At 35.9% G+C, this 21,058-nt stretch overlaps 1 protein-coding gene across 1 annotated transcript in view; it reads left to right on the top strand.

The window, feature by feature from the left end:
- NMBR (neuromedin B receptor) overlaps nucleotides 1-8,895 on the top strand; it is a 57,295-nt gene extending 48,400 nt beyond the window's left edge. Inside the window, exons 3-4 of the mRNA XM_045865639.2 lie at nucleotides 3,502-3,850; nucleotides 6,707-8,895. Of these exons, the coding sequence (XP_045721595.1) occupies nucleotides 3,502-3,850; nucleotides 6,707-7,108 (751 nt within the window). The 3' untranslated portion in view covers nucleotides 7,109-8,895. The remainder of the gene's footprint in view (nucleotides 1-3,501; nucleotides 3,851-6,706) is intronic.
- Nucleotides 8,896-21,058: the final 12,163 nt, after the last annotated feature.

Genomic DNA, 21,058 nt, shown 5'->3' with positions numbered 1-21,058 from the left:
ACTTTTTATCCTTTCAAAGATGCACATGAAACATCAATGTAAAACTTATTCTCTGGCAATCATGTGATGTTTAAGTACTAATAATGACACTTAAGTAATCTATTGATGTAAACTGTGATTTCTGGCTTTATAGAATTGTCAGTACTCCCCTTTCCATTACATGTATGTCATTTAGGGAAAGATCCAAAGTCTATTTCCCTTCCTTACAAGACATGACCAGGAATCGTCCCTGTTGGAAAGGCCTTCTGTACCCATATCTTACATTCCTACTAGGTTTCTTGCTTCTCCTAAAACAAGAATTCTAGATCTGTTGCTAGCTCTACTATGGCAATCTTGTCAGAATGAAAGAGTTATAACCTTCATTCCTCTTCGCAGTTTCCCTAACATGCTTTATGTTTATGTGGTTAGATATGCGGTGGGAATAAGGGGTGGGGAGTGACATTTGTTTTCCTCCCCCCCCCTTTTTTGAAGACTTTATTTATTTATTTGAGAGAGAGAGAGAGAGCATGAGTCAGGGGTAGAGGCAGAGGGAAAGGGAGAAGCAGACTCCCCGCTGAGCAGGGAGCCTGATGCTAGGCTTGTTTCCAGGACCCTGAGATCATGACCTGACCCCAGGACCCTGAGATCATGATCTGAGCCAAAGGCAGATGCTTAACTGATTGAGCCACCAAGGAGCCCCTGCTTTCCTTCTTTTTAAATCCACAAAAGAAAGTTCAGAATATTCTTTGAGTTTTCTAAAATCTAACAAGGAAAGCTAGTTATTTGATCAATTTTTAGTAATCATCACCCCCAAAATTTCTCTGGTCATTTCTCATCTCCTCCATGTACAAAAGAATTTACCATTAGCTTTTTGTACTTTGATCTTAAATATGAGTTGGCAGGTAGTAGATATCTAACTTTTGAGGAGAAATTCTAGCATAAAGAAACCAAACAAATAAAACTCTTTGAATGTATTAGTTTGTTTTTTGTTTGTTCAATATCTGCTTTAATTATGTTTCCATGAATTCCAAGAATAACAGCTTGCAATTAATGTTAAAAGAAAACAAAGAGGGACATCTTAACATGTAAAAAGAAAAAAATGGATTCACAGTGAAAATAATGTATATTGGTACTAAAATATAGTTACTGTACTTTGTGAAGGGAATGGTTTTCTTCTAACAGTTATTCAATACTTGGATTTTAATATGAGAAAAAAAATTTTTGCTTGAAACTTTGGAGAAGCTGTGCTACTATTATTGTTAGCCATATTGAAACTATACTAGAAAGAGAAGTAAACAAAATTTTCTGAATTAGTTCCATAGATATGTAATAAGAACATGTATTTATAAGAATAGGATGCTATGTAAAAGAGTGACTTGAAAACTAGAAAGAACTTCTAGAAATTAAAAATATGATAGCAGAAATTTAAAAAATCAAAAGAAAGAATGGAAGCTAAAGCTAATAAAGTATCTTAGAAAGTAAAACCAAAAAGAAGGTGGAGATGAGCTTGATAAAGTAAAAGACTAAGAAAGAGGAATTGAGATTCAAGCACTGGGATTCCAATTATTCAACAAGGTGGTAGAAGAACATTTTTTAAAAAAGTAAATTCAGGAACATGGAAAATTATGCAAACAAAACAATGATCAAGTAGCAACTCTAGATAAATCAGAGACATGTTTAAGAAAGACAACATAACATATTACTTAATCCTACAGTGGGAGATACTTGTTTACTCATAATAACAGTATAGGGACTATTTTATAAACATTGAATATAGCGTACTAAATCAGGAAGTTGGTAATGGGGGGAATAGAGGTGATATAAGAGAGAAAATCTTCACCTTTAATAACAGGAGTCGAGAGCAAATGTCGATAATATTTACTTCAAGAGACATTTCTTAGACATATGGAGGTAATGACGTGAAATTGGTTCAACCCAGGAGCAGGACCTGAAATGAAATCAGGGGCTTCTATTGTTCTTTATAGGCTCATAGTGCTCTCTGATTAAAACAAAAACAAAAACAAAACAAAAAAGAAACAGAAAAAAACAGTTCATTCTAGTTACCGATTGTAATGCTTCTTTTAGTTTCTTAAGAACATGCAATTAAGCAGAATGGGGAAGGAACACATGTATACTGTGTTCTGCCATGTGCAAAGTCTGGGTAAAATAAATGCATTACGCATGCTTTTTTATTTACTTTGGTGTCAAGGCCCTTTGCTGTTGTTCTACTTTAAAATTTATATGTTTCTTGTTATACATGGGAAGACTCTCTAGATAAAAATATGGACTTTTTCTTATTGAGGTCCTGGGAAGGACACTTGATGCAAATCAGGAAGGAGAAAGCGAGGCTCCCCTCAGGCTGGGAGCTGTTCCTCTCCTGTGTGCAATGGGAAACAGCTTTATAGAACCTCAGAATGTCTTACCTGCTTGTTATGGTGCTTGAAATATTCTGAATTTTTTAGAACACCAGACTAAATCAAATGTAAATATGGAGAAGGTACAGAGTCATGGTATGGTTAATATCTGCTAATCGGCAGGCACAGTAATAGGTGTTCTCTCCATTTTTTTATAATCAAAAAACTTTGAGAGAAATGTTTTTATCCCCACCTTACAGATGAAGAAGACCTTAAGTGATTTTCCAAAGGATATCAGAGATGAGACAATGGTTCAGATTTGTTTGACTAAAATCAGTTTTTACTGTCTCGTGTTAACCTTCTAGGTATATTGTAAGCTGAAATACTTTTAGAAAAATATAAAAATTTGGTGTTCACATATAATTTTGGTTTGTTTGCATTATTATTACCCTAACGTGTGTGATTGAGTTAGCTGTTTGGATTGTTTAAGCCCTGTGTCCTGGAGTGTGGTTCCTTTTACCATTATGATGGTTTTATATAGGAAGAGAGGATTTCATGAGGTCTCAACATGAAATAAATTTGAGCTGCAAAGACAGAATGTCATTTCATCTTCAGTTCTTTCAGTTCTTATGATTGAATTACCTCAGAAATCCCAGTCTCGATTAATCTTTTTTCCTAATGTCCTCAGGAAAAAAGTAGGAGACTCAGGCTCAAAAGCTGAAGAAGGGTATCAAGACAGAACTTAGTAACATTATTTTGTAGACATTTTATATTTTAGAGTTATTGTATATTAGAGCAATTTCATTATTGAGAGCCTTTTTTGAAAATGTAATGATTTAAATAAAAATATTCAATAAATGATACTTTTTGTATTACTGATTTAGAATAAGACTTGTGAAAGAGGTAAGCAAATGAATGCAATTTGGGGAATGACAGTTTAAAATCTTTCCCTTTCTCTTCCCGTCTGCTGTGCTAGTAAGCAGTGGAATGACTTGTAGACAGACAGACATCGGAGATATGAAATATTCCATACACTACAAAACAGCTAGGGAATAATGGAGTATTAGCAAGTAGGATCTCCTTCTTCCCTCCCTTCCTTCCTCTCTCTTTCTCCCTCCCTTTACATTTTCCTTCTAAGAGAGTAATGTGAGGCGTGTTGTCTTTCCAGGTACAGAGCCATTGTCAACCCCATGGACATCCAAACGTCCAGGGCGGTGGGGTGGACCTGTGTGAAGGCGGTGGGGATCTGGGTGATCTCCGTGCTGCTGGCGGTCCCAGAAGCCGTGTTTTCGGAAGTGACAAGCATTGATAGCTTGGAAAATGCCACCTTCACGGCGTGCATACCCTACCCTCAGACGGACGAATTACACCCAAAGATTCATTCGGTGCTCATCTTCTTGGTCTATTTCCTCATACCACTTGCTATTATTAGCGTTTATTATTATCATATTGCAAAGACCTTAATTAAAAGTGCACATAATCTTCCTGGAGAATACAATGAACATGCTAAAAAACAGGTAAGCTTGGTAGGGGTGTGTGTGTGTGTGTTCGGGGTGTGTGGGTCAGAGGCAGTAACTGCTATTTTCTGTTCTATTTCGTGGGTTCTCAATGCCGTGAAAGATTAAACAGAGTCCCAGGGCACCGGGATTTGCATTAGCCTGAACTAGAAGGGATGTTGTGCCGGGAGGAGGAGGGGAGGCATCTCCAATATGTGGCCATGTTATATATAGCTCTGTAGAGATCCACTGAAGTCCAGCTTCTCTGCCATCTGGGCCAGAGCTATTAAAATTCAAAGTCTTTGAAGGCTTTTCTTTACCTTCAAATGTTCATGCAAAAAAATGACATAATAAACCAGAAAATTATCACATTTCAAGTATAAATTTATTTAATTATTGTCTCTTCTCCCATTAGCCCATTAAGGATGACAGAAAGTCTTGGACAAGGATTCATCAGGAAAGGACTCTAGGACATGGTCTGGGAACTGGGGATGCCATTTGGGTAGGATGCCAGAATGGGGCTCTGGGAACAGAGGGCAGAGAACAAGGGTGAGAGTGATTAAGAGGTCATACTTTCTTTAACTCAACTTTATAGCTTGTCCTATAAAAATCATATACTAATTTAAAATTACAAATGCACCTTACATAGTCTTTCTTCCTTAAGGAATATACAGAGATACTAACTTAAGGTAAAACAAATTGTGTTAATCCACAAATAGATGGAAATACTGTCTAGTGGGACAGAGTTTCAAGTTGTGCTTTTGTGGACTCTTCGGGAGGAACTTCTTCCAAAGGGTTCTATAGGTACAAGGAGGTTTGGTTGGCTCTTCACCAATTTAAAGGCAAGTTGAATGACAGATCATTAAAATTTGCTGGGTTGTAGAAGGAGGCACAGGCTGGGGTGTTGCACACTTCAACAACAACAGAATCTCGAAAGAGTTCTTGCATGGAAAGTAACCTCTACTTATTAATGACCATCAACATCAGAGATCCACATCTTCTTTAAGAGCTAAAAAATCAATCAGTCACTAAAGTAATTGTAGATAAGTTAACAGATTTATTATCTAAATATCTAGCATCATTGCAACAAAAAAATTCAGGTCATGGGCTCAATGCACTTTTTCCTTTGCCTTGTGATCCAATTTGTATCTCAATTTGGGTATTTGAGTTTTTGCTTTGGTTTCTAAAATTGAGTTCCTCTTACCCTCCCACCTCCACTTTTATTTTTTAAAGTGGCCTTAGTTCTGCCTTGTTTTTGTGAATTTCTCTATTGGGACTTATAAACTCTGGCTGGGTAACTAGGCTTGATATCAGTAAGAAGTACTCTCAATGCCAACAGCCTGCCTGTGCATTTGAGTCTCCAAGTATAGGTGGCCCTAAAATCCTTGCACCCATGTTCCACCTGTAGGGTGGACACTGCTTCATAATAAATTTCACGTTGAGCCCCTTAATATTGCCAGGTTGCTTAACTCATGCCACCAGGATACATCTGGGGTACCACATTTTGCTTTCCTTCTCTTTACTGCACCTTTATTTGCTTCCCCCATCACCACTCACTACACTTTTCTTTGGAATATTCTAATTCACTATCAATAGTTTTAGCTCAGAAAATATCATTTTGCCTACTATCAATATCCTTTGATAAATTAAGTTTTCACATTCATGTTGCCTTATTTAAATATTTGAGCAAGTAAGACATATAAGAGCTAAACCTTGAACTCTAGATGTTAGAAAATGATTTTTAGATTAAAAAGATTTATTTCCAATATTTGAATTTTATCTATCACATTCCTGAAGACTTTCTTATAAAACAGTGAACACAGTATGTAAAGTTTTTGAAAAGAAAGAAAATATCTTTTTATTTTTAAAGGTAATCTAATATAGTAATACTTATAAGGATAATAGTTACATCAGAAGATTGTGATTTATGTGAGTCAGAAGTTTAAATCTCAAGGTGTTTTGTGTGTGTGTGTGGAATAAGGATTTAAAAAGTCATGCTCTAGGGCACCTGGGTGGCTCAGTCGTTAAGCGTCTGCCTTTGGCTCAGGTCATGATCCCAGGGTCCTGGGATCGAGTCCCACATCGGGCTCCCTGTTCGGCGGGAGGCCTGCTTCTCCCTCTCCCACTCCCCCTGCTTGTGTTCCTTCTCTCTCTCTCTCTCTCTCTGTCAAATAAATAAATAAAATCTTTAAAAAAATAAAAATAAAAAAAAAAGTCATGCTCTATTTCAATTACCCTGATTAAAAAAATCTAATCTTAAGTATATTGTGTGGTTCATTAATTCAATGGATTTAATACAAACAAATGATTTATATTTGAAGTGTACACAGTAAGACTGTAAGCAACAGGAAAGTAGTTAAAAATAAGAGAGAATTTTTATAGGTCACGGTTTTAAATGAAGACGTAGCCGGGCGCCTGGGTGGCTCAGTTGGTTAAGCGACTGCCTTCGGCTCAGGTCATGATCCTGGAGTCCCGGGATCGAGTCCTGCATCAGGCTCCCTGCTTGGCAGGGAGTCTGCTTCTCCCTCTGACCCTCCTCCCTCTCATGCTCTCTGTCTCTCATTCTCTCTGTCTCAAATAAATAAATAAATAAAATCTTTAAAAAAATTATTTTAAAAAAAAGACATAGCCATTTATTAATAATTTATCATCTAGTCTCATAGAGGCTGTCAAATATTTTTAGATGAAAGGGTATAAGACCAAAACAGGCTTTGTTAAATTGTTGAAATTATCACTTTGTTGAGGAAAATAATTTTTGTATTTTTGGATGCATTTGCATGCCATGGTAAGTTTTTACTCTTTTTGCACCATGATGTTTTGCATGCAGATGGTTCCATTTTCATTTTAACCAATGGGACTGTTTCCTTGTATTTGCAGATGGAGACACGGAAGCGCCTGGCTAAAATTGTGCTGGTCTTTGTAGGCTGCTTTGTCTTCTGTTGGTTTCCAAATCACATTCTCTACATGTATAGGTCTTTCAATTATAATGAGATTGACCCATCTCTAGGCCACATGATTGTCACCTTAGTTGCCCGTGTTCTGAGCTTTTGCAATTCTTGTGTCAATCCATTTGCTCTTTATCTACTCAGTGAAAGCTTCAGGAGACATTTCAATAGCCAGCTCTGCTGTGGGAGGAAGTCCTATCAAGAGAGATCAACCAGCTACTTTCCCAGCTCTTCTGCAGTGCGTATGACATCTCTGAAAAGCAATGCTAAGAACATGATGACCAATTCAGTTTTACTAAATGGGCACAGCATGAAGCAGGAAATGGCATTGTGATTTGAGCGATTCAACTCACTACCTGGAAAGAACTTACCTTTCTATCTCTATTGAGCAGAGCAGAAACAATTTCCTCATTCTTACTATTGCTCAGCTAATTCATGAGGTGATTTCATGATTGACTCAGAAAAGGCAAGACAAACACAGCTAGCATTCTTCTCTGAGCAGGACTTTAAATTACATTGAAAAATATATATCTCACATTAAAAGTCATCCAAGATGCAATTCTACATATGTATAAATTAATATTGCTTCAGGATTTAAGCTGTTGTTAGAGCCAACACTAGTGTATTTATCTTAAATTTGTTTCATCTTGAAGCATGAAATGAATTCCTAAATTGACTTGATGATTCAGTGAGGATAATATTCAAACTCCTATTATTTGAAATACAAGTCATATTTTCCTGGTGAATTTTATTCATAACCAGAGCATGTATTTATCTCCTTTGTTTAAATAAAATAGAAAATTCAAAAGGTAGAGCTTAATCACAAGTCCATATTTATTTATTGTGATTCTTTGTGTGATTAATCATAATTTATAGAGACAGCTTATGTCTGTAACTTTTAGGTGTGTGATTAAAAGGTATGATGACATTTGATTATGAATAGTAAAATAGATATCATATGAATATGATTGATTTTACATTAGTTATCATATGTCCCCAAACTATGACTTAGAAAATGGCATGGCCATTTTTGTATACATTGCTAAATCCCTGGATATTTAGATGTTTCTTATAGATACGATAATTAGTATAATTCTGGTGAATTCAATCATTTACTCATCCTCTCTTGCAACAGCCATCTCACATCATTTAAGCAAGTTTACTCTGTGTAGTACCACAGTTTTTTCTGAATAAGTATTTTAGATATTTCACCAAAATGCAAACATGGCCTTGATTAAATTCTAAAAGCTACCCTTCTTAAATTTGTATCAGTAAGTCTAACATTTGAATTAATATATTTCATACTATTTCTCTTTCCAAATTTGCTAAATGGAAAATTCTATTAATATACTAAGCTCTTTCTTAAACACCCCTAAGCCATACTCTTTAAGATGTGAAATATTCAATCGTATGTAGCAATGGGAAAAATAAACACAAGCAAACTGCCTATCGTGGTTGATAATAATAATGGTAGTGAACATTAATCAAGTGTTTTCCCTGTTCTAGGCATAATCCTAAAGCTTTATCTTTTTTATTTATCTAATTTAATACTCAGTATAAACCCTAACATGAAAAAGAGAAAGATCAATTTTTGGTAGGCCATGAAGTTACACAATTTGAGGAATATCTCTATTAAAAATACACAATTTTGCAAATTTTACACAATTATACCCCATCACATAAACACATTGCCAGGGCACTGAACTTAGGCTTTATTCACTTTATGGTAAGTTCATCTCTGAAATATATCCTTTCATTATCTTTATTTTATAGATTAGAAAATTGAGATCAGAAATATTAAGAAAGTTAAAGAGGATTTACACAGCCTTGTGGGAAAGGTGAGATCTAAAACCAGATGCTTCACCATGGTGCATGCTCCCACTATTCCATCACAACTCAGTTGTAACTCTCTTCTATCTGGATTAGTTGTCCTTAACCTTTGCAAAAGTTGTTGATCTACTCATCACAAAGGTGCAAAATATTACACACAAATTTTACATGGATTCTGAGTGTCTTTAAATCTTTTAAGGCTCATCCATTAAAATCTAAAGAACCAAGGGTAATCCTTGGTCCATGCAGAATCTTTCTCTTTGCTAGTATTAAGGTGATGGTGAAAGTAAATACAAGGATATTGCAAGGTATATGCAAATATATCTTGCAAGATCCTTTTAATTTCTCATACACACACACATATATTATGAGATATATGCTATATATGTATGAAACTATATATATACATATATATATGAGGCTAAAGGGATATACATTCATCTTAATTATAAAGTCCTGAGAATTTAAAGTTTACGAGAATAATGTTTTTATATAATCTGTTATCTGATTTGTTTTTCAGGAATGAAAAACATATTTTCAGGAAATATTTTAGAAAATTTTTTAAATTTATACTTATTTTGTTAAAAATGTTTTTCTGTAATGACACTAATGTAATAAAAATAGCACCAAACTTCAGTTATCCTCTTTTAAACAAAGACTTTTAACAGTAGCCACGTCTGATTATATAATATTATCAATATTGTCAAACTTTGGTCTGCATTTTATTTATTAAGTTTTTATTTATTGACTACATTTAAAAATTTTCTTTCTGGTTGCTATTAATACTGAAAGTCAGACTTTCTCTTAATGTTGAGCCCTGAAGTTTGGAGACTCTGTCAATACTTTGAACTCTGTTCATAAATTAAGCAGGTTGAAGATTGTGCAACTTTTTTTTTTTTTAAGATTTTATTTATTTATTTGACAGAGAGATAGACAGAAGAGCACAAGCAGAGGGAGTGGCAGAGGGATAGGGAGAAGCAGGCTCTGCACTGAGCAGGGAACCCGATGCGGGACTCGATCCCAGGACCCTGAGATCATGACCTGAGCCGAAGGCAGATGCTTAACCATCTGAGCCACCCAGGCGCCCGAAGATTGTGCAACTTTTGTTTTGAATCTGGCTGCTGCCCTCCACTCCTGGGTTATAATCCTAATTCACTCACTAACTATAATGATTTCTCATTTTCAAGAAGTCCTGTGAATTGCACCATTTTTTCAAATATTTTCTTTGGGAGAGACACTTGAGAATTAATATATTAGCATATGTTCCATATACAGGATGATGAGGGCAAATATTTAATATTTACTTTTTTCATATACTTTTCAAGTCAAACAAAACTTCATGCCTAATACACACATACATACTCTCACACACATATGAGATTGAATTCATATTAAAACAGAACTCAAGGTTTGGCATTGGTTAGATTTTATATGTTTATACATGCTTCACATATTTATTTTTGAGCTTTTAATATTTATTGCCGGGCATTTGAAGACTGTTTTTAATACCAGAGAGTGAAATTAAAAGAAGTATACCCTAAATTTATCTATGAAATCAAACTACAGAAGGAAATCAAACTAATTATGCATATTAGTCAGAAGTAGACCAAAAAGCAAAACCAAATTTGTTAAAATAAACAGTGAAACAGACCTTTGAAAAGGTAGTAAGTTTCCTGATTTATATAATTCTGTCTAGTAGTATCTTATTTCAAGGTAATATTAGGAAAAAAAATATGTCTAGTGTGGTAATATCTGCCATAATGGAGGCAAATTCCACTCAATTATGATTTTTCATGTAGATAAATGTCCTTTTATGTTAATCTCTTCTTTAAACCAGGTGTATTTCAAAAGAACTACAGCATGATAGGATCTTTGCAATGCTTGGGACCAGAGAATGCTCTTTTTTAATTGTCTTGTTTGTGAAATGGGTTCACAATATTGTAGGGGTAAAATTGGGCAATGCATGTAAAGTACTCACATGATTCCTGGAGTAATAATAAGCGTTCAATAAGAGTAGCTTCTATTATTATATTTAAAAGTTATCTTTCTTCATGTAGTAAAGTAACAAAATGTACTAAAAATTTACTATGTGCCAGATCCTGTATTTTACAGGAATACCTCAAACGGCAGGCATTATTCTGATTCCCATTCTATGGGTGTGGACACTGGGGGTTAATACACTGGTGGGCAAATGGAAGAGCTTGTCAAACTCTTATCTGACTTTAAATTCATATATTCTATCTCTGGTCAGTACTGCCAAGAATCTGAATTTCAGTTAATTTATTGAAAGATAGAATGGAAGATAGAAATAAGTATGAGAACATTTTCTTCCCTGGAATGTAGAAGTTACCTGATGATGGAGGACAAAAACAAATGGGTCTTTGAGTCTATGTTTATCCATTCTAGAGTAAGAATAATAGCTTAAATTCTGGGTCACCCATATGAATACTTTTTTTTTTTTTTAAAGAGAGAGAGAGCTCAGGGAGGAGGGGCAGAGGGAGAGAGAGAGAAAATCTTAAGCAGGTTCCACACCTAGCGCTAAGCCAGATTCACAACCCTGAGACCATGACCTGAGCCGAAATCAAGAGTCAGGTGCTTAACTGATTAAGCCACCTGGTGCCCCCATATGAATATTTTTATAAAAATAATTTCATATATAAAAATATGGGTCCATAATTTCTGCTCCCAATTTTTTCCTCTATTTTGTGCATGATATATAAAAAAAGAAGAGAAATAATAAAAATTAATGGAACTTTTTTGATCCAAAACACATATTTTATTTGACTATTTGCTTGTTAGAACATGTCTTAAATGTTTATATGATTGTATAGAGCTGTAAAACACTTAATGGATTTTAAACAAGTATAATTTTTCCATTTACTAATATTTTATTAATGGCTTCATTGCACACACAGGAAATATTTCCACTAAATTTCTGAGAAATGAAATGTTTCAACCATTAAGCTTCTCTTAGATAGAATAAGTATATGTATTTCAACTTTAAATAAACTAGTATTTGTGCAAGTTTTCCTTAGACTTTTTCAAAGCAAGGCACGAGGTGTAAGTAAATATGGTCAGCTTTAGTGCAGAAAACTATTTCTTTTGTAAAGTTATAAAAGAGTAACAAGAGTGCTAAAGAAAGTCTGATTGTAAGTGGATCTTTAATGGTTATTGGAGGAAACATTACTTACATTCTGTGGTTATAGCATTTTACACCATTTCATTTTCTAAATTATTTTACCAAGCTCTTCCAAGAGCCCTATTTTTTCCATATGTTGTGTCTTACCAAAATTTCAAACAGGAAATGTTCTTATATACAGAGCCAAGTCTTAATCTGTGGGGGGTAATTTGTGTTTGAAGTAGTGTATAGTAAAATTTAACCAAGATTTTATTTCTGGGAACTAATTCTACTCTTGGGCAACAAACAGATAATACTTACCCTTTATTCCTAAGAGTAGAATAATAATATAAATTGAACCCAATTAGGGACCTAAAAAGTATTTTACAAAATATTTAATGGTACTTAGAACTATTTGAAATGAGAAGCCTGTCATCACTCGAGGTATTTTGGCAATTGTACATAATCAAAAATGAAAATCAAGTACTAGAATGTTCAAACTGTTGTTTTCATATGCTGCAAAAATTTAATTGCGAGCCTGAGGGTGCTTACAGCTTTTAATTTTCTGCTAAATGTTAGAAATGTATCTATTTACTTTATGTAATATTTTGCTGCATTCTTCAAACCAAAAAGTGTAAGTCCTCACCAATATGACCCATCTTTTATCATTTTGCACATTTATTAATGTGCCTGTATAAAAGAGAGTATGTAAACATGGTCCTATGAGAATGCAGAAGGAGGAGGAAAAAATCCTACATATCATTTTAAGATAACCCTATTGTCTCCATTAGACTTAGTCATTCACCTAAGTTTGTGGTTTTCAATGGGAAAAGCTTCTCCATGGAATAGCAAGAAGAGTTTGGTTAAACAACTGTGTGGTATCTTGCAGATACATAATAAAGTTCAATAGGAAATTAAGTTTAGTGTACACTTCTAACATATCTTAAAAACATAAATTTATCCAAATACCGAATTACCAAGACCAGCATTATTTCTCCCTAAGCGTTTAATTAAATAAATCTCTTGGACTCAACAAGGACCATATTACAGTGCATGCTGGATTTCAGTTGTGCTTGATCCACATTAGTTTTGTATTTCAGCCTAAGCTACAATAAGCTGTCTAGAGTATAAATTAGAACCTATTTCCCCTCTCCAGGTCGTTTTCCAAGAAGCATATCAATGAAAGCTATCACTGTTTAAATAAAATGATTCGGCATATCTCACTGCACAGGGCAGGAGGATACATCTTCTTTAGAAGAATTTATTAGTGAATGAAATCAAGAAATAGGAAATAAAGATAAATGTTTGAACACTGTTAATGCTTTTTAGTTCTTCATTTTATATTGATCTCAGTTTTAGAATACCATATTGGTTTCATTTTAATTAATAAAATAGTACTTAATAAAATTAGGTTGGAAGTTACAAATATGAGGACAAAAAAATCACAAAGTTTTAGGGTCAAGTTCTATAATTTTCCTAGAACACTATTTTGGCAGTAAGCCTGAAACGAGGCTCGATTCCCATGACCCTGAGATCAAAACCTGAGCTGAAACCAAGGGTCAGACGCTTAGTAGACTGGCACCCCGGAAATTGCCTTCTTATATATAACTTCTTGTGAAAAGGCAGAAACTAGCATTTTTTGTTTGTTTTTGTTTTTATTTTACCTAAAAATATTCATAGAGTAAGACAAAAATCAGAAATATAATTAATGGTGCTTACTCTACTGGGTATTATCAGGGAAACAGAATGTTTTCTATGATAGCTTTTATGTATTTCAAAGAGCATTCTATCATATTAATATGGACTATAAGCTATCTTTAATGCATTCTTTATGAAGGTTCCAGAAAACTTTAAAAACTGCCCTTTATAGTTGTGGTAAATAAATATTTCATAAAATGCCCACACTTGTGAAACAAATCAAGAGGACATTGTTTATTGTTTTAACCTGCAGTGAAGACTTTAAAGAGGATCCTAAGACTTAAGTAGAATCAGCCAATTAAACTAAAGATGGGGTGGGTACGGGTTTGATTTGGAAGTGGCAGTCTGAAGTTGGTGCATTAAGGGTAGCCTGATGGAAGGGGACTCATCATCAGTCATTACTAAAACAGAAGTAAGAATAAACTCTTTTTTGGTAGAGTGAGTATATTTAGGATCAAATAGGGAGTCATTTAAAACTGCAAAGCTATGCTCAATTATGTTATAGTATCCTAGGCTGAACGGTTTTAACTTTTTGGGAGTAAGAAAAGAAAGATTTCCACTAAGGGTGAGAAAATAAAAGAGAAGAAAAGGGGAGGGATTATTTAGTCATTGTGAGGCTGATTTTCCCAAGAGCAAGAGACATGGGTCCTGGGCAGGCCTTGAAGAGGGCAGTGGCTATGGGCCAGATCTGCAAATTTCACTGTCTAGGGGGACATCTGCTCTGGACATTTCAAAGTCACCCCAAAGTTGGTGTGTATGAAGCCAACTCATTACTCGCAAACTTGATCCTTCTCTTTTCAAACTTGATCCTTCTTTCTTCCATATTTTGGTAAATGCCATGCCTTTCACCCTTTACGGAAGGAAAATAAGCCCAGGACTGGGTTTAATTTAATTTAATTCTTTCCCCACTTCTCTACGTCCAATCCATCAGCAACTCCTGCTGATTCTACTTCCAAAGTGTATCTGGAGTCTTTCACTCTCTCTCCTCTTCAACTCTTAGCATGTACTCTAAACAACCATTCTTTTTTGCCTAGATTAATGCAGTAAGCTCTTAACTGACCTCCCTGTTTACCCTAGTCCCCAATTAAATCCATTCTCCATATTGCAAACAGAAATCGTGTCACACCTTGGCTTTCTAATACATTTAGAATAAGACCAAAATTACTTGCTTGGGCTACATAATCTGGCTCCTGACTACATTTTTAAATCACTTCCTACTTAGCTTACTGAATTATAGCCTCACTGGCCCTCATTTGTGTTCCTGCAGCACACAGACAACTTCTGACTTCAATGCTTTTGCACTTGTCCCTTGTGTCTAGAACTCTCTTTTCTGAGATATTCACATGGTTGACTCTTGTCAGAGAAGCTATCTGTGGTCAAAAATTTATAGTAGCCACTCTCCAATCATTCCATCACATTTTCTTGTCCTTACTTATTTTCCTATAGCACTTATCTTTTCTTTACTCGCTTCTATGGTCTTTCTCCTTCATCTCAAATAAAAGTCCTGTAAAATCAGCCACTTATCTGTGTTGATGTATACTATATCCCCAAGGCTTAAAACAGTTCTTGGACTGCAGTTTAATGTAGCTGGTGCTCACGAACTAACTGTAGACTGAATAAATGAAGGGTAGAATGGTGCTGGGTTACAAGATAAAGAAGGTACTTGGAAATAAAGAGTGGAAACATTTTGTGCAATGTCTCAAGAAATCATCCTGCACCCCTTCTTCTTACTGAACTAAATGGAAACACTTCCTCTGAACAAGATTTAGAAGATACTTGATCCAACTCTATGAAGTATTAGGTTCATTATGTTTTACTCTACCTATATCCTCTGCACTACTCTACAACAATAAACATGGATTTCCCCATGTCAGGTACTGATACAACTTTATAGTTTTGTGTCTTTTGTGTCACAGTGTGTGAGGTTTCTTACAAAATATCATCTGGATTATATTTTTCTGGGAAAATGTCGAGGGCATAAAGCAACACTGAAATATTTTTCCTGAAAGCCACATGGGATGCTCATACCATTAGAATTTACCTTAATCTTTTTTTTAATTTATTTTTTTTATGCTTATGTTAATCCCCATACATTACATTATTAGTTTTAGATGAAGTGTTCCATGATTCATTGTTTGTGCGTAACACCCAGTGCTCCATGCAGAATGTGCCCTCCTCAATACCCACCACCAGGCTAACCCATCCTCCCACCCCCCTCCCCTCCAGAACCCTGTTTGTTTTTCAGAGTCCATCGTCTCTCATGGTTCGTCTACCCCTCCGATTTCCCCCGCTTCATTCTTCCCCTCCCGCTACCTTCTTCTTCTTCTTTTTTTTTTCCTTAACATATATTGCATTATTTGTTTCAGAGGTACAGATCTGAGATTCAACAGTCTTGCACAATTCACAGCGCTTACCAGAGCACATACCCTCCCCAGTGTCTATCACCCAGTCACCCCATCCCTCCCACCCCAACCCCCACTCCAGCAACACTCAGTTTGTTTCCTACAATTAAGAATTCCTCATATCAGTGAGATCATATGATACATGTCTTTCTCTGTTTGACTTATTTCACTCAACATAATACCCTCCAGTTCCATCCACATTGTTGCAAATGGCAAGATCTCATTCCTTTTGATGGCTGCATAATATTCCATTGTATATATATACCACCTCTTCTTTATCCATTCATCTGTCGATGGACATCTTGGCTCTTTCCACAGTTTGGCTATTGTGGACATTGCTGCTATAAACATCAGGGTGCACGTACCCCTTCGGATCCCTACTTTTGTATCTTTGGGGTAAATACCCAGTAGTGCAATTGCTGGATCATATGGTAGCTCTATTTTCAACTTTTTGAGGAACCTCCATACAGTTTTCAAGAGTGGCTGCACCAGCTTGCATTCCCACCAACAGTGTAGGAGGGTTCCCCTTTCTCCGCATCCCCGCCAACATCTGTCATTTCCTGACTTGTTAATTTTAGCCATTCTGACTGGTGTGAGGTGGTATCTCATTGAGGTTTTGATTTGGATTTCCCTGATGCCGAGCGATATTGAGCACTTTTTCATGTGTCTGTTGGCCATTTGGATGTCTTCTTTGGAAAAATGTCTGTTCATGTCTTCTGCCCATTTCTTGATTGGATTCTTTGTTCTTTGGGTGTTGTGTTGAGTTTGATAAGTTCTTTATAGATTTTGGATACTAGTCCTTTATCTGATATGTCATTTGCAAATATCTTCTCGCATTCTGTCGGTTGTCTTTTGGTTTTATTGACTGTTTCCTTTGCTTTGCAAAAGCTTTTTATCTTGATGAAGTCCCAATAGTTCATTTTTGCCCTTGCTTCCCTTGCCTTTGGCGATGTTTCTAGGAAGAAGTTGCTTCGGCTGAGGTCAAAGAGGTTGCTGCCTGTGTTCTCCTTTAGGATTTTGATGGACTCCTGTCTCACACTGAGGTTTTTCAACCATTTGGAGTCTATTTTTGTGTGTGGTGTAAGGAATGGTGCAGTTTCATTCTTCTGCATGTGGCTATCCAATTTTCCCAACACCATTTGTTGAAGAGACTGTCTTTATTCCATTGGACATTCTTTCCTGCTTTGTCAAAGATGAGTTGACCATAGAGTTGAGGGTCCATTTCTGGGCTCTCCATTCTGTTCCATTGATCTATGTGTCTGTTTTTGTGCCAGTACCATGCTGTCTTGATGATGACAGCTTTGTAATAGAGCTGGAAGTCCGGAATTGTGATGCCGCCAGCTTTGCTTTTCTTTTTCAACATTCCTCTGGCTATGCGGGGTCTTTTCTGGTTCCATACAAATTTTAGGATTATTTGTTCCATTTCTTTGAAAAAAGTGGATGGTATTTTGATGGGGATTGCATTGAATGTGTAGATTGCTCTAGGTAGCATTGACATCTTCACAATATTTGTTCTTCCAATCCATGAGCATGGAATGTTTTTCCATTTCTTTGTGTCTTCCTCAATTTCTTTCATGAGTATTTTATAGTTTTCTGAGTACAAATCCTTTGTCTCTTTGGTTAGATTTATTCCTAGGTATCTTATGGTTTTGGGTGCAATTGTAAATGGGATCAACTCCTTAATTTCTCTTTCTTTTGTCTTGTTGTTGGTGTATAGGAATGCCACTGACTTCTGTGCATTGATTTTATATCCTGCCACTTTACTGAATTCCTGTATGAGTTCTAGCAGTTTTGGGGTGGAGTCTTTTGGGTTTTCCACATAAAGTATCATATCATCTGCAAAGAGTGAGAGTTTGACTTCTTCTTTGCCAATTTGGATGCCTTTGATTTCTTTTTGTTGTCTGATTGCTGTGGCTAGAACTTCCAATACTATGTTGAATAGCAGTGGTGATAGTGGACATCCCTGCCGCGTTCCTGACCTTAGGCGGAAAGCTCTCAGTTTTTCCCCATTGAGAATGATATTCGCTGTAGGTTTTTCATAGATGGCTTTTATGATATTGAGGTATGTACCCTCGATCCCTATACTCTGAAGAGTTTTGATCAAGAAAGGATGCTGTACTTTGTCAAAAGCTTTTTCTGCATCTATTGAGAGGATCATATGGTTCTTGTTCTTTCTTTTGTTAATGTATTGTATCACATTGTTTGATTTGCGGATGTTGAACCAACCTTGCAGCCCAGGGATAAATCCCACTTGGTCATGGTGAATAATCCTTTTAATGTACTGTTGGATCCTATTGGCTAGTATTTTGGTGAGAATTTTGGCATCCATGTTCATCAGGGATATTGGTCTGTAATTCTCCTTTTTGATGGGGTCTTTGTCTGGTTTTGGGATCAAGGTAATGCTGGCCTCATAAAATGAGTTTGGAAGTTTTCCTTCCATTTCTATTTTTTGGAACAGTTTCAGAAGAATAGGTATTAATTCTTCTTGAAAGGTTTGGTAGAATTCTCCTGGGAAGCCATCTGGCCCTGGGCTTTTGTTTTTTGGGAGATTTTTGATGACTGCTTCAATTTCCTTAGTGGTTATAGGTCTGTTCAGGTTTTCTATTTCATCCTGGTTCAGTTTTGGTAGTTGATACATCTCTAGGAATGCCTCCATTTCTTCCAGGTTATCTAATTTGCTGGCATAGAGTTGCTCATAATATGTTCTTATAATTGTTTGTATTTCTTTGGTGTTGGTTGTGATCTCTCTTCTTTCATTCATGATTTTGTTGATTTGGGTCATTTCTCTTTTCTTTTTGATAAGTCTGGCCAGGGGTTTATCAATCTTATTAATTCTTTCAAAGAACCAGCTCCTAGTTTCGTTGATCTGTTCTACTGTTCTTTTAGTTTCTATTTCATTGATTTCTGCTCTGATCTTTATTATTTCTCTTCTCCTGCTGGGTTTAGGCTTTATTTGCTGTTCTTTCTCCAGCTCTTTTAGGCGTAGGGTTAGGTTGTGTATTTGAGACCTTTCTTGTTTCTTGAGGAAGGCTTGTATTGCTATATACTTTCCTCTTAGGACTGCCTTTGCTGCATCCCAAAGATTTTGAATAGTTGTGTTTTCATTTTCATTGGTTTCCATATATTTTTTTAATTCTTCTTTAATTTCCTGGTTGACCCATTCATTCTTCAGTAGGATGCTCTTTAGCCTCCATGTATTTGAGTTTTTTCCGACTTTCCTCTTGTGATTGAGTTCTAGTTTCAAAGCATTGTGGTCTGAAAATAGGCAGGGAATGATCCCAATCTTTTGGTACCGGTTGAGACCTGATTTATGACCTAGGATGTGATCTATTCTGGAGAATGTTCCATGGGCACTAGAGAAGAATGTGTATTCCGTTGCTTTGGGGTGGAATGTTCTGAATATGTCTGTGAAGTCCATTTGGTCCAGTGTGTCATTTAAAGTCTTTATTTCCTTGTTGATCTTTTGCTTAGACGATCTGTCCATTTCAGTGAGGGGGGTGTTAAAGTCCCGCACTATTATTGTGTTGTTGTCAATGTGTTTCTTTGCTTTTGTTATTAATTGCCTTATATAATTGGCTGCTCCCATGTTAGGGGCATAGATATTTACAATTTTTAGATCTTCTTGTTGGATAGATCCTTTAAGTAGGATATAATGTCCTTCCTCATCTCTTATTAGTCTTTGGTTTAAAATCTAATTTGTCTGATATAAGGATTGCCACCCCAGCTTTCTTTTGGTGTCCATTAGCATGGTAAATGGTTTTCCACCCCCTCACTTTCAATCTGGGGGTGTCTTGGGGTCTAAAATGAGTCTCTTGCAGACAGCATATCGATGGGTCTTGTTTTTTAATCCAGTCTGATAGCCTGTGTCTTTTGATTGGGGCATTTAGCCCATTTACATTCAGGGTATCTATTGAAAGATAGGAATTTAGTGCCATTGTATTGCCTGTAAGGTGACTGTTACCGTATATTGTCTGTGTTCCTTTCTGGTCTATGTTGCTTTTAGGCTCTCTCTTTGTTTAGAGGACCCCTTTCAAGATTTCCTGTAGGGCTGGTTTTGTGTTTGCAAATTCCTTTAGTTTTTGTTTGTCCTGGAAGCTTTTTATCTCTCCTTCAATTTTTAATGACAGCCTAGCTGGATATAGTATTCTTGGCTGCATATTTTTCTCATTTAGTGCTCTGAATATATCCTGCCAGTCCTTTCTGGCCTGCCAGGTCTCTGTGGTTAGGTCTGTTGCCAATCTAATGTTTCTACCCTTGTAGGTTACATATCTCTTCTCCCGAGCTGCTTTCAGGATTTTCTCTTTGTCTATGAGACTCGTAAGTTTTACTATTAGATGTCGGGGTGTTGACCTATTTTTATTGATTTTGAGAGGGGTTCTCTGTGCTTCCTGGATTTTCATGCCTGTTTCCTTCCCCACATTAGGGAAGTTCTCTGCTATAATTTGCTCCATTATACCTTTTGCCCCTCTCTCTCTTTCTTCTTCTTCTGGGATCCCAATTATTCTAATGTTGTTTCATCTTATGGTATCGCTTATCTCTCGAATTCTGCCCTCGTGATCCAGTAGTTGTTTATCTCTCTTTTTCTCAGCTTCTTTATTTTCCATCATTTCATCTTCTATATTACTGATTCTCTCTTCTGCCTCATTTATTCTAGCACTTAGCGCCCCCATTTTTGATTGTACCTCATTGATAGCCTTTTTGATTTCTACTTGGTTGGATTTTAGTTCTTTTACTTCTCCAGAAAGGGTTTCTCTAATAACTTCCATATTTTTTTCAAGCCCAGCTAGTATCTTTAAAGTGATGATTCTGAACTCTAGATCTGACATCATACTAATGTCCGTATTGAGTAGGTCCCTGGCAGTCGGTACTACCTCTGTTCTTTCTGTTGAGGTGATTTTTTCCGTCTTGTCATTTTGTGCAGAGGAGGATAGATTAATGAGAGAACAAAATGCTAGCAGAATAACAATGTCCCCAGAAAATATACTCTAAACAAATCAGAAAAGACCTGAAGCAGTGGGAAAAGAAAGGGAAAGAGAGAAAAAAGAAAAAGAAAAAAAAGAAAAAGATAAAGATAAAAACAAAAACAAACAAAAGAAAACAACAACAACAACAAAAAAAACAGAATGTGATCAAATATGATCAGGCTGGTATATAGATCAGTGCCACACACTAGATTTGGGGTGTATTTTGATCTTTTAGGAGAAAGTGCCTCCCAAAATTTTAAAGAAAGAAAAAC

The sequence above is a fragment of the Mirounga angustirostris genome, unplaced genomic scaffold, assembly GCF_029215605.1.
Source record: "Mirounga angustirostris isolate CCGP_5_RB_7025 unplaced genomic scaffold, mMirAng1.0.hap1 SCAF_8, whole genome shotgun sequence".
NCBI classification, from domain to species: domain Eukaryota; kingdom Metazoa; phylum Chordata; class Mammalia; order Carnivora; family Phocidae; genus Mirounga; species Mirounga angustirostris.
This window is presented reverse-complemented; position numbering and strand designations above follow the sequence as displayed.